Source organism: Thalassophryne amazonica, chromosome 10, assembly GCF_902500255.1.
Source record: "Thalassophryne amazonica chromosome 10, fThaAma1.1, whole genome shotgun sequence".
Lineage (NCBI taxonomy): Eukaryota > Metazoa > Chordata > Actinopteri > Batrachoidiformes > Batrachoididae > Thalassophryne > Thalassophryne amazonica.
In genome coordinates this window covers 39232676-39247061 of record NC_047112.1, presented here as the reverse complement: position 1 = coordinate 39247061, position 14386 = coordinate 39232676, and the positions used below count along the sequence as shown (strand labels likewise).

The window sequence follows — 14386 nt, the reverse complement described above, 5'->3', positions numbered from 1 at the left end:
TCATAAAGATTTCAAAAAGATATGGTTTGGACCATATATGAATGAATGTTAATGGGGTTAAAAGAGCCACAACAAAAGAAAATAGTCTCAAAGGCCAATTTGTACAAGGTTCAAAAGTTAACGTTGATCCAATTTTGGTCAAAAGTGATGCAAATTATTGATTGAGGTAATAAGATTAATAAATGGAGTCTTTTTGATTATTGAATTCTTCATCTCCAAGATGATGGTCAAACATGGTCGACTTCCATTGGTGTGTATGACACATCTGTATCTATGCATAACAGATGGTGTAAATTATTCCTCTTCAAAACCTTATTGGCTCAACCAATAATTTACATCACTTTTTAACCAAAATTGGAGCAGCTTCATTTTGTATGTAACTGCATATAAAACTTAATTACTGTCTTTAATTCGGGGCAGTTTCCTGCTTTCTTATTCTGGCACTCTGGAATTGGAATATTAAAAGCTTCTGATATTATTCAAAAAATAAATGTGATTGAGTAAACTCTATCACAGCGGGCCTGATGAGAGCAGCTGTAATCCTTGTAAAAGAACCCTATCAGGTGTAGAGATCCCAGGACATGCAGCCAGGAAAAAAGAATTCCTGCAGCTTTGCTCCTCCTCTGCTGCTCAGTCACTGTGTCAATGGAGCACCACAAGGCAGCAAGTACACAGAGTACCAGCCTCTCCTGATGTACTCTTTTTAATACTATTCTTCACCTCCCAAAAAAAAAGGGTTTTCTCTGCTTTGCTCTGTTGTGTAAAGGAGTGTACTTATTTACCTGGAGATTATGACGGTAACTCCTGTGTACATGTGGGTGTAACTGAAAAGGATCGAACGCGCTGGTTAGAGGGTCATCAGGGGATTTCTCAAAGCCTAAAGGTGAGTTACCTGTGTTACGGACGCGGCACACCCGTAGGGCACACCCCCTGCCAGGTGGCTCAAATATGGGAACTCTCATTCCTGTCACATCTTCCATCCATATATATCTATTCTGGAATGTTCAGAGATAAAGCTGAAAGAGGTGAGTTAACTTCAGAACATAAAGCCTTTATTGTTTCATGTCTTGCAGTGTGGCGCGCCTGGAGTCACCGTGCGTAATGTGCTGGCACATTGAGTTTCTGCAGTGGGGTTGTTGAAAATTCTGTAATTCATTAAGTTTGTGTGTGTGTGTGTGTGTGTGTGTGTGTGTGTGTGTGTGTGTGTGTGTGTGTGTGTGTGTGTGTGTGTGTGTGTGTGTGTGTGTGTGTGTGTGTGTAGGGGGGGTGATATTGTTGCCACTCTGAACACATCTGATCCTGTCAGCTCTCAGAAGTACAACAGAGCAGATCCTGATTAGTATTTTGCTGGGAAAACACTTGGGAACACCAGGAGCTGCTTGTCCACGAGGAATGGAAGGAAATAGGGTGTAAAAATTGTGCCAAATCTGCTGTGGTGACCCTAAGTCACCGGGGCATTTCCTCTCTTACGCACACATGCATCCAAAAACCTGCAGCAGTCCTGTTTTTGTGCAATCATGATTATTTTTGCTGCTCTTTTAGCTGTTTTGAGCCGCGTGCATCTGTGCATTTCTACACACAGCTGGTTTTGCAAGTTCGTATTGTTTGTGTCTGCAGAAAAATGGTTCTATGGGAGCATTGTTGCCATAATTCTTACATTGTGTTGCAATGCAAAACCTTCACGGTGTTCTTAACATGGTCATCTCCACAATGATCTGCATCGACAGGCCTTTGTCTTCCTGCCTGTTGGCCGCTATGATACTGGACCTGGTGGAATGTGGGTTCTGAGGCTGGTGCTGTGAATCCAACATGGAGGTGAAGAAAGATGAAGGGCCATGGTCTCCTGCTGCAGCATCATCTGGTCCGTCCAATCCTGCGTGCTACAGGAGCATCTTGATAGTCTTCCTCCTAATCTTCCTCGTCATCGGGGTCTTTGTAGGCCTGCTCATTGGTGGGTCCTCAAACAGTCACAGTCAGTCATCACAAGGAATCACGTGTTAACATGTTAGTGCCACAGGCAACTCAATGAGGGGGGGGGGGGGGGGGGGGGGTCTTGATTGGGCTGCAGCTACACTTAAAATGTGTTTGTTTCTCATTCCTTTATTTGGTATGCCAGCATGACTAAAGTGAATTGTTTCCTTGTCAAACACCTCTGTACAGAACACAGAACCTGATCAAATTAAGAAACAGGTGTTGGCTAAACCTGAGCAGCCTTCATTCTGGCTGTGTCACTTACTGTGTGAGCTGTGTAGTTTTCCTGTTGTTGTGCTTGTTTCCCAAAGTTTCCAAATTTACATTTGTGTCCTGTCAGAAGTATAATTTTTCTTATTTTTAGACAAAAAGGATGTTCTACCAGCCACAGACTCTGTTATCAGGGGTTATTTGTGCAATCACACTTGCACAATATTTTCAGCATTTTCCTGCCAGTGGATCACTGTGTAAATGTAAGATCTGACAGTAATCTAGTCTAAACCTGTTTGATTCATCTGCATGTTTCCAGATATTGTATTTTCCAGAGTACAACACGCATCTGTCAAAAAATGTATCTCGAAAATAAAAAACATATATAAGTCACACCTTTTTCTATATTATCAGCTGGGGTTTGGGGTTTTTGCGCACTACTGCACTGTAAACCCGAACAAGTTAGTAGAACTAAAAAATAGTAAAGCAATTAGTTACCACAAGTTTTGAGTCATAAACTTAAAAGTCAATTGTACCCAAAACTTAAAAGTTTTGATTAAATGCTACTTGTACTTCATGATTACAATTAAATTAAAGTGTCACTAAGTAAAAGTAAGTCTTTTTGGCTGCTTCCTTGTTTTTCACTTGGGGTTGCCAGCAGATGTGAGGTGGATCTGTTATGTTGAGCTGGCACAAGTTTTATGCCAGAGAACCTTCCTGACACAACTCCACATTACATGGAGGAATGTGGCAGGGGTGGGGTTTGAACCAGGAACCTACTGCACTCAAACCAAGTGCACTAACCACTTGTCCACCACCCCTGCTAGAGTTCATTAAAGCCTAGTTCACAAGGCAAGATTTTAAAATTATCTATAGGTTTCAAAAACCCACACACGCGACCACCAGACTTTCTGGTAAGCCATAACAGCTGTTTTGATTTTAGATTCGGCTCTGTACGTCCGTCACCTCACTTTCTGATTGGCTGCACATCACATTCAGCAGGCTGCGAATAGTGAAATGAGAGTTATGGACACGGCCGCCGTGCAAATAGGGTCAGCTTTTCAAAAAAAAAAAAACAGTGACTTATAGTATACTCCAGAAAATATGATAGTTCTTGCCAGCTTCATGTTGAAATATCAGTCATTCAGCTGTCTGTATTTCACAATAGATGGTACACTAAAGCAACAGATTCTAGGTGGCAACAGGGGCCCTGTTAGAAAGATCTGAAATTTATATTTTATATAATACCATGTCACTTTTTCATCATCATTCTGGAAGGTTTTTGCCAACTGTATTTGACAAAAGAAAGCACTAAAGCAGTAGTTTTTACCAGTGTCTCCAGGTGGCAGCAATGCATCACATCTGCTTCTTTAATTAAAAAAATATATATATTGCTAATCTATATTTCAGTGACTGATCAGGAACTAACATTCTTGTCTACTCAGTGTGTTCTACCTACATGCCAAGTTTCAAGTAATTGACATTTGTCTTTCTTGTGTTATTAAAGATTAAATATTCTTGACTCACTGAATGACAGATGTATTTTGGCCCTATAAGCCCTGCAGGGAACAACTGGTATTGCTGTGTGTTAATTACCAACATGTAGCCACTTGAAATACATTTTAATGTACATTTGCACATTGACTACAAACACGACTAAATAATTGCAGCCCCACCCATAAATACATGAAAAATAGCCAGAGCTGTGGTTGCTGCTCATTGTTAAAGCCTTATTATACAGCCCTTTGTCCCAATGATGTAATTAATTATTTATGAGTCATTATTAATCACCATGTCTCCCCTGTTGCTGCAGCATACTTGATGCAGGAGCAGCATTACTTTATAGAGACAATGGAGCTGAAAGGTCTGAAGTATGACCCTGTCCTGCAGGATGAGAACTCTGGCTTCTCTATTGTACTAACCTCAGTTCTGAAATCCAAGGTTAGTTCTTTTTTTAATACTACTCTAACTGCATGTGTGAACAATAGCCACGTTAGTATAAAATGATTCTGATGGACCAATCAGAGGTTCACTGCTGCTCAGCTATACCATTAAAAAACATTTATGTTTACACCACTCAGAATAAAAATACATGAATTATGGATTATCAGTGAAGAAAACTCAAATGAAGCTCCACCAAGGAAGTGGTGGTATGGAGGTTAGAGACTGGATTGTAAGCAGAGGCTCCTACATTTCTACCATTAAGACTCAAGAGACTAGAAACGATTGAAGATGTAATATATAGTCCTACTGTACAGAATATTAGGCCAGTCTTTGGGGCAGGTCACGGTCACGGTGGTGAAGGAGTACATTGAGCTTGAATCCTGTCATCTAAAGAAGGCAGGGGCGGAGCCTACGTCAGGCAACAGACAGGGACCTATGGTGGCACTGGGGTGGAGGAGGTAGTATTTCAGGCCAGCGACTGCAAACAGCAGAGAGATTAGTTAGAAGTGACATTTTTAAAGAATGTTTAAGGTTCTCATTGGTCATGACTTGATGACTAAAAGGGGACCAGCTGCTTTCTTTTAGAGATACAGATGTTACAGATGTGAATCTGAAAGAAAGCCTTGAAATCTGAGTCTTCCTTGTAGAACCCGCACAATGCTACATTTCCCCATCAAACATGAAAAATCACCAACTTACCCTAAAGTAAGGTAATTAATCCCAAATTGCTTTTGGCTTGCACCCTGTGAGGCATCATTATAAAGTGCTTGTGCATCTGCAAAAAGTGTTATAGAAATGCAATTTATTCATTCAAGGACCAAGTGACAGATGAACTTAAATGTTGAATTCCATTGCTAGAGATTGTTTCAACTGCTGCTTCTGTCACCAGGATCTACTAGATCATGGTGACTGACTACAAGTCTGACCTGCACCACAATGAGCATGTGATTGTTCCTTGAAAAGTGTTTATTTCTACTGTCTTCCAGATTCAAAATGTTTTCATTGCCTCATCTGCATCACATCACTACATCAAGTGCAATATTGTTGCCTATGGGTAAGTGAGTGCCAAAACTACTTGTACACTGACAATGGTCGTTATCAACAAGAGGTGCAGCCATGTGGTTTTTCCTGTGTGTTCACAGTAACATCAACGGTGACGTGATGGTAACTTTCAGATTGGTCTTCAGGGTGTCCAAGCTCCAGCAGTATTCAGACTACTTTATTCAGGACTTACTGAGAGCAGGTCTCAGCTTGGCGATGCGCGGGAAGCCACTGGAGGTGCCTCAGTTTGGAGAGATCAAGGCTATAATTTTATTAGGTAATAGAGACGTGCTGTTATCACAACACAAATACCCAACGATGGCACATCATCTTGTTTCCATGTCAGCACTCTAATGTTGTACATCACCTCCACAGGAGCCAGTGGGAAGTCATTCTATGCCATTGGAGATGAGTTACTCGGTGAGTCAACCAAGATTAATCAGCACTTTATATCTATTTAGGATATAACATGGTATGAATTTTTTTCCCTTTTTCTTATCAATACAGATATGAATAATTAATTGGGTAAACACATGACATATGCTTTCCAATAAGTGATCAAGCTCACTATTGAAAATTTAAACAATGAAAAATTCTCCAAAATTTTTCACAATGACATTTTTCCAAGTGCTGCAGTATATCCAGCAGAAGACCACTAATGTGTGCAGTAAATTTTGTCACTACATCTTATAACAATGATGCCGCTGAGAATTTAAACAATGAAAAATTCCCTTAAATGTTTTAAAAAGGCATTTTTCCAAACTGACTGTTGTAGGAGACCACTGATGTGATCAGTGAATTTGGTGACACCACACCTGAATTTATTGGATTTTTTTTCTGGTGTCTCTTTTCGTTTTTGCACTTTGTAGACAGTCCCTACGCTTATATTTCTCAGCCGCCTACTCGTTCAGCTCAGTATTATTTTTCCAGTTCAGAGGACGGCTCATATGGATAAAAATAAGGTTGTAGCTCGTTGTCTACCTTCTTGAAGTTAAAAGCTAGTGTTGTGTGTTTTCTACGTTTCTCTTAAGAGCCGTGAACTTCGAATCTGTGAATATCTTTCTAACTTTACCAGAGTCTCCAGGGGAGGTTTCTGTCCTCCCTGAGTGGACTGTCCCAGTCAAACTGCTCACCTGACACTGTCCCTGGACCGGGACACGCTCAGCGTGGTCGGACGCTTGACACCACAAGCGAGAGCCTGTGGATCACCTCCCCGCCTCACCGGCTGTGGTGACACCTAGAATGCCTTTATTAGAGAGAGTGGCGACAGGATCAGTCAAAAAAAAAAAAAAAACGGTCAACGTGACTCACCGTGCCATCTTGGGGCAAAAATAGCATTGGCTGTTAATGCGTCTGCATGTAAATCTAGCTATTTTATTTATTTATTCGATGAAAATGCCTGGTTGCTGTGCATTTGGATGCACAAATGGTCACAGCAAGGGCTTCAAGATATACAGATCCCTTCAGATCTGAACAAAAGAAAAATTTGGGAAAATAAAGCCAGGTGTGCGGGATGGAAGCATTATCATCAAAGCTTTGCAAGGTAAATTTATTGTTCAGTCCCATGTACAGAAAAACTCAACTAAACGTTGTTGTAGAAACCAGATATTCCCAGTCACCGGACAAAAAAAGTCCCAAAGTTTTTGTATTGTTTTCCATGTAATAAACACCATATGTAACGGATTTTGTACAGCGGATTTTTCGCTCACATCAGATAAAATGTCCAGTCCGATCGCAATGTATTTCCATTAAAAACCCAGAGCAGTCTGGACGTGCATAGTAACAGAGGTACAAATTAAAGTTCAGTGCTCTGACACTCGCCGATTTGAGGAAAGTGGGACCGGAGTCATTTCTGTGATTAAAAGTCAGACCTTTTAGTTTTTTCAATCGGTGTTTAGACTCGGACCCACAGCCTGACATGTACCTGTTAAATCAAACACAAAAGGCTGTGATTTGACACTTTTCTGCTTTTAATCCTTCGTTTCCCATCATATTATAATAGTATTTATAGTGTGCATGGTGATAAATCGATCAGAAAAGTCCACACATTTACAGCACAAAGTCAGTAAAAGAGGAAAATGTACAGCTTACCTTTGATTTGGAGGTGTTGATTGTAGAAAGAAAAGCTTGTTGAGGGTCAAATTAGTCCATATGAAGCATAATCCAGAGACGGAGAACTTTAAAACTGTCACGCACATCATTCCATGAGACTGCGTTAAAGAGCAGCAGCTGAATAAATCAGGCTTTAAATTAATTATATAAATCATGATAAATTGTAAATTTATCTAAATTTAATAGCTTCACGATTTTTCTATTTATTTTGATAGCACCTGTACCTGGATGTGTTGCTGTATGTGGTTAAATGATTAAAAAAAATGTTGAAAACATAAAAGGTCCATTCAGTGGTTCAGTACAGTTGGAACCAAAATGGCGCCATGTTCTGAGTTGACGTCACTCTCCAATCAAGGCACTCTAACCCCCCCGGCTGCCAAAAAAAAAAAAATAAATAAACTAAACTACTTAAACTGAAAAAAATATATATTTTTTTCAGTTTAAGTAGTATATATATTATGATTGATATTCACATTTTGCGAGACCTGCATTCACGTTTTGGGAAATATTTTTTAAGTATTCACATTTTGCAATAAAGTAGAGAAGCTTGAATCTTCGACTGGACTGGGTTGCTTGACGCGAGGATGTTTCACTTCAAATCGCAGAAGCTTCCTCAGCTAAAATTCTTGCTCTGGAAGTCTGACTTCTGTCTGACTCTTGTAGAGACGAATGAACAGAAGCCAACAAAAGCTGGAGTTTTAAACCTAACCAGACCCCTCCTACTGAGAGGCAGACTGCTATAGGCTAGTGACTAAACAATAGCTCTAATTAGCAACTATTGTGCTCTAGTTAGCACTCTCCTAATGATAGGGCAGCTGTCCCTCCTAATGAAGGGATGGATGCCTTTCTTGATGGCTCCCTTGATGACTCTCCTGATGACGTGAATGACTCATTACCATGAACAAAAGACTGAAACTCCTTTGACCTGAGTACCCCATTGTAAACAGGGGACAAAGCGTGTCTCAGACCCCCTGCCTGGTTAAGGCTGGGTTTCAAACGTTTCACAAAGAATGCCTCCTTGACCCCTCTCTCAAACCATTTCTTCTCTCTGGCTAATATTTTAACTTCCTTGTCCTGAAACGTGTGGTTAGTGTCTTTAAGGTGGAGATGAACTGCAGACTGAAGTCCACTGGCGCCCTCTCTGCGGTGCTGGTATAGTCTTTTGTGTAAAGGTTGCTTAGTCTCACCTATGTAGTGTTCATTACAGTTTTCCTGACATCTGATAGAATACACTACATTGCTCTGTTTGTAACTAGGGATCATGTCCTTAGGGTGAACTAATTTCTGTCTCAAGGTGTTAATCGGTTTAAAGTAAACTGGGATTTTGTGCTGTCTGAAGATCCTCTGTAGTTTTTCCCCACTCCTGCTAAATAAGGGAGAGACACTCCTCTTCTTCTTATCTCCGTCTCCTGTCTATCTGGTCTCTTTGAACTCTGGGACTTCTGCACTTTGTCCAGGGACCATCGTGGGTACCCACATACTGTGAGGGCTTTCCGGACACGTTGTTGTTCTTTAGCCCTTCCCTCTGCAGTTGTGGGCACCTGTAGGGCTCTGTGTTGAACAGAGGGAAGGGCAGAGGAAGCTTCTGCGATTTGAGGAGAAACGTCCTTGTGTCAAGCAACCCAGTCCAGTTGAAGACTCAAGCTTCTCTACTATGGAAACCACCTGGACAACTGAGACCCTACACAGAAATTTTGCAATAAACCGTTTGCGGATGATTTATAATTTGCAGCTGATTCACATTTTGGAGGTAAACAGGGTGAAAAGGTACACTAGCTCCATCATACGATTATATCACGATGCACCTGTCAAGATTGGTACATATCATGATACATAATTGCATCACTTTTCACACTAATTATGTAGAAACTAATCTTTTGTGAAAGTTTTAACCTTAAAGACACAAATTATTCTGAAGTATAAATTCTGTTACCTGTTTCCTATTTGCATATTTTATAAATCATTGACAATTCTTTTGCAAGAAGTCGTTATTTCTTCTGTCCAGTTGTTGACTTTTAATGGTATCACAATACTAATTTTTAAGAAATACAATTTTAATCCTACACATTCATCGATATTGTCACTATGAATACACAGTGGTTGTGTTACTGGCCACCAAACCTCAGCTTTGGAAATAAAAGAAATTGACGAACGTGCTGATTTCAAGCTACATTTAATGACATCCACAGCTGCTCCTAATTTCCATCATGCATGTGATGATAAGTTTCTTTCCTGCTGTATGGCCGGCAGGTGACAGACAGGTATATTTATAAGCAAAACAAACCTGCTTTTTCCTATTGATCTGGGGTATCAAAGTGAATTATTGATTGATCAGTTTGTCCTTTCAGCTTTTGCTCGAGGTTGCCACAGTAGCAGCAGATCTGATACGAATCTGCATGTTGCTTTGGGGAAAGTTTAATGTCGGATGCCCTTCCTGACACAACTGCTCAGTACATGGAGAATGGACATGGTCTTAATCCAGGATCCTTTTGTTGTGGAAGCAAATGCATTAACCACTTGGTATCAATTTGTTCTTGTTATATGCTCTTTTAATTTGGAGACTTACAACCCCAATTCCAGTGAAGTTGGGGCATTGTGTAAAATGTAAATAAAAACAGAATACAATGATTTGCAAATCCTCTTCAACCTATATTCAACTGAATACACCACAAAGATATTTAATGTTCAAACTGATAAATTTTATTGTTTTTGTGCAAATATTTGCTTATTTTGAAATGGATGCCTGCAACACATTTCATAAAAGCTGTGACAGTGGTATGTTTACCACTGTGTTACATCACCTTTCCTTCTAACAACACTCAATAAGTGCTTGGAAACTGAGGACACTCATGATTGGGTATAAAAGGAGCATCCCCAAAAGTCTCACCCGTTCACAAGCAAAGATGGGGCGAGGATCACCACTTTGTGAACAACTGCATGAAAAAATAGTCCAAACATTTAAGAACAATGTTTCTCAATGTTCAATTACAAGGAATTTAGGGATTCCATCATCTACAGTCCGTAATATAATCACAAAATTCATAGATTCTGGAGAACTTTCTACACGTAAGGGGCAAGGCCGAAAGCCAACACTGAATGCCCGTGACCTTTGATCCCTCAGGCGGCACTGCATTAAAAATCAACATCATTGTGTAAAGGATCTCACCGCGTGGGCTCAGGAACACTTCAGAAAACCATTGTCAGTTAACACCGTTCGTCGCTACATCTACAAGTGCAAGTTCAAACTCTACCTTGCAAAGCAAAAGCCATACATCAACAACATCCAGAATTTGAAATGGACAGACGCAAAGTGGAAAAGTGTGCTGTGGTCGGATGAGTCCACATTTCAAATAGTTTTTGGAAATCATGGACGTCATGTCCTCTGGACAAAAGAGGAAAAAGACCATCCAGCACAAAGTTCAAAAGCCACCATTTGTGTTGGTATGGGGGTGTGTTAGTGCCCATGGCACGGGCAACTTACACATCTGTGATGGCACCATCAATGCTGAAAGGTACATCCAGGTTTGGAGCAACACATGTTGCCATCCAAGCGTCTTTTTCAGGGATAGTCCCTGCTTATTTCAGCAAGACAATGCCAAGCCACATTCTGCACCTGTTACAACAGAGTGGCTTTGTAGTAATAGAGTGCGGATACTAAACTGGCCTACCTGCAGTCCAGACCTGTCGCCCATTGAAAATGTGGTGTATTGTAGCGGGTGCACTCTGCGTTGTGTTGTTATGACTCCGCCCATTCACTCCCCTCGGGACGCAAACTCACAATCCTTGGCATGGGAGCCGGACTCTCTAACCAGAAGGCTAAAACCAGAAGGCTAAAACCCAGGGCTCTGGCCTTGTGACCACAGAATCCTTTTGAGCTGTTGGGAGTGAGGTTTACTAACTACATCTGCACAGCGACACCTGCTGGCCTCCATTACACATTACGAAGTGCAAAATACAACAACAGAGACCCCAGACTGTTGAACAACTGAAGTCACACATCAAGTAAGAATGGGAAAGAATTCCACCTACAAAGCTTCAACAATTATAATGTTTAACAATAATATAATGTTTATAATGTTTATGTTAAACAATATAATGTTTAAGCGTGCTTGTCTCATCTGCAAAACTCTCCATGGCCTAGTCCCACCTCCTCTGGAGGAATTTATTAGACAGAGATCCTAACCTCAGGACTCGGTCTGCTTCTAGAGGGGACTGTGAGGTGCCCCTCAGATGAACTGCCACAGGACAAAACACCATCTCTGTGAAGGGTTGTACAAACTGGAATAGCCTTCCAACAAGGATACGAGACAGTCCCACCCTGAGTGCTTTTAAAAATGACCTTAAAAAATGGCTCAAAAGCAATCAAACCTGTCAACACAGGTGAGATGTATTGTACATAATCTCATGTTTTGTTTTAATTTATTTATTGTAATTGTTTGTTGTTGTGTGTCTGAGGACTACAGATGGAAAGTAGCTTTTAGCTAAATCTGGCATATTTTCACTAAGGCATGAAAATATACAAAGTGTTCATTAATGTGCATTGTCCTCATCAAATAAACAATAAATAAATAAATAAATTAGTGTCCTCAGTTCCCAAACGCTTATTGAGGTATGTTAGAAGGAAAGGTAGTTAAAGGTGCCACTGTCCCAGCTCTTTTGAAACATGTTGCAGGCATCCATTTCAAAATGAGCAAATATTTGCACAAAAACAATAAAGTTTATCAGTTTGAACATTAAATATATTGTTTTTATGGTGTATTTAATTGAATATAGGTAGAAGAGGATTTGCAAATCATTGTATTCTGTTTTTATTTACATTTTTCACACCATCCCAACTTCATTGGAATTGGGGTTGTACAAAATAATAAGAGCGAAGCGTCATGCAGCGGGGCGAAGCTCACTCATGGTACAGGGCGTCCTAAACAGGAAGTGCCAAAATTCAAGTCCACAGTAAAACAGGAAATGTTCAAATGTCAAACACTTCCTGGATTGACAGATGAGATCCCATGGAATCTCATGGGAACTCAGTGGCAAGCTCACAGTCAAACAGGAAGGGCCAATAAATCTTTTTTTAGTATTATTATTAATTAAGAAGAAATTGAATTACAACATCTCGTAGAGGAGACAAATACTCAAACAAAAACAGACAAAAATAAAAACAAACAAACCTTGTGGATTTTACACGCCAGCTTAGATTTCACTTTTTGGAGAGACAAGAAAAATAATTTAAAGTCATTAACAAAACCTACAAAGGAGGACTTATTGTTTCTCCATTTACAACAGTGAATATAATATTTACCCATGAGTTTGACAATATGTATACCACATCAGAAATAGAAGACTTTAGGTTGTCCATATAAAAAAGAATGTGAGAGATGACAAACGGTAACATATCAGTTATTTTCACAGATAACCACTCATTGATATCCAGCCAAAACTTCCTGGATGCAGGGCATAAATAAAACATATGTTCTAAGGTTTCCTCAGCTACATTACAGAAGGCACAAGGCTCTACTTCAAACCCAAATCTTTTAAGGAAATCAGCAACTGGATAGATTTTATTTATTATTTTAAAGTGAGTTTCTTTTACCTTAGGTGAAACAGGCCACTTCACATAATTTGTGTGAGCCTTTTCCATAACTGACAAGGACACTTCATCAGTTGTTCTGAACAAGGCTCTGTTGAAGTTATGGAACAGCTCTACTTTAAAGGCTACACTAACAAATCTGTTATCACATTTCTGCTTGTTTATGTACATTTCATCTATGATTAACTGAGGTAAATGAGCATTAGAATTCTTAATATTTTGTATCAATCTAATCAAAGGCAGGGGGATAGCCTTGCAGATTTTATTATATTCATATTGAGAACATTTTAACTTATATTTAGATGAAAAGACACTATAATTCAAAAATTCACCATCCCCATCCATTATATCGGTAGGAAACCAAATGTCTCTCTCATACCAGTCCTTCTTAAAAAGTGATTTTCTATTGATGTTAATAACTCTGTTATAACATAAGGTTGCTCCATGAGGTGAAAAATTATGCGTAAATATCATTTTCCAAAAGTAAAGAATCTGTTTATGAAATTTTGAAAGTTTCAAAGGAATCTTACTGATATCAAAATCACATTTTAAAAGAAAATCAAATCCTCCAACTTTATTGAACAGTGATCTAGGTATGTGGAACCACATAGAATCAGACTGGGCCAAAAAGGTTTTAATCCTTTTAACCTTCCCAACCATTGTTTCAAAATCTGGAGCTCTGATACCACCTTCTTTATACTCTTTAATAAGCTGTGATCTTTTGATGTAATGTGTTTTATTCTTCCACAGAAATTGAAAAATAATAGAGTTGGCTTTTTTTAATATTGTTGGGAGAAATATAAAGTGAATGACAAGGGTAGATCAAATTTGAAATGCCATCTGCTTTGGAAAGAATCACTCTGCCAAAAATGGTTAGGTCTCTGGATAACCAGCAGCTAAAGTTTCTTTTCATATCTGATATTTTTATAGAGATATTGGTGTCCTCTCTTCTGAGTATGTTTTTGGACATTGTTAGTCCAAGGTATTTAACTTCAGATTCAACTCTAATTGAAGCAATAGAAGAATCTGTGCATGTATGTAAAGGAAGCAATTCACACTTTTTAGTATTAAGGGTTAGCCCTGATGCATTAGAAAAAATATTAATTATGTTTAAAGCTTTTTCAACCATACATTTATCTTTGAGGAAGATGGCTGTATCATCAGCAAACTGGCTAATTTTGAATTCTTTGTCAAAAATCGTAATACCAATTAAATCCTGACTATTATTAATGAGCAATGCTAATAGTTGAGTAGTCAAAATAAATAATTTAGGTGAAGTTGAGGCCGTGGCCCACTTCAATTACTAATAACATGAATTAAAAGAGTAAAAAGCGTAAAACAAAACTGCACCAGTATGCTAGCCATATGAAAGGGAAAATAAGTGTGTCTTAAGTCTGGACTTGAAAGTCTCCACAGAATCTGATTGTTTTATTGACACAGGGAGATCATTCCACAGGACAGGTGCACGATAAGAGAAAGCTCTGTGACCCGCAGACTTCTTATTCACCTTAGGGACACAAA

At 39.3% G+C, this 14386-nt stretch overlaps 1 protein-coding gene across 2 annotated transcripts in view; it reads left to right on the top strand.

Moving 5' to 3' along the window:
* Positions 1-464: 464 nt before the first annotated feature.
* The window catches only part of tmprss9 (transmembrane serine protease 9), a 42861-nt gene continuing 28939 nt past the window's right edge, over positions 465-14386 (top strand). Inside the window, exons 1-6 of one of the 2 annotated variants that reach the window (XM_034179850.1) lie at positions 465-883; positions 1728-1951; positions 3995-4122; positions 5112-5179; positions 5268-5443; positions 5542-5586. In XM_034179850.1, the coding sequence (XP_034035741.1) occupies positions 1810-1951; positions 3995-4122; positions 5112-5179; positions 5268-5443; positions 5542-5586 (559 nt within the window). In that variant the 5' untranslated portion in view covers positions 465-883; positions 1728-1809. Of the gene's footprint in view, positions 1026-1727; positions 1952-3994; positions 4123-5111; positions 5180-5267; positions 5444-5541; positions 5587-14386 lie in introns of both variants that reach the window. The other variant, XM_034179849.1, reaches the window with a different exon arrangement.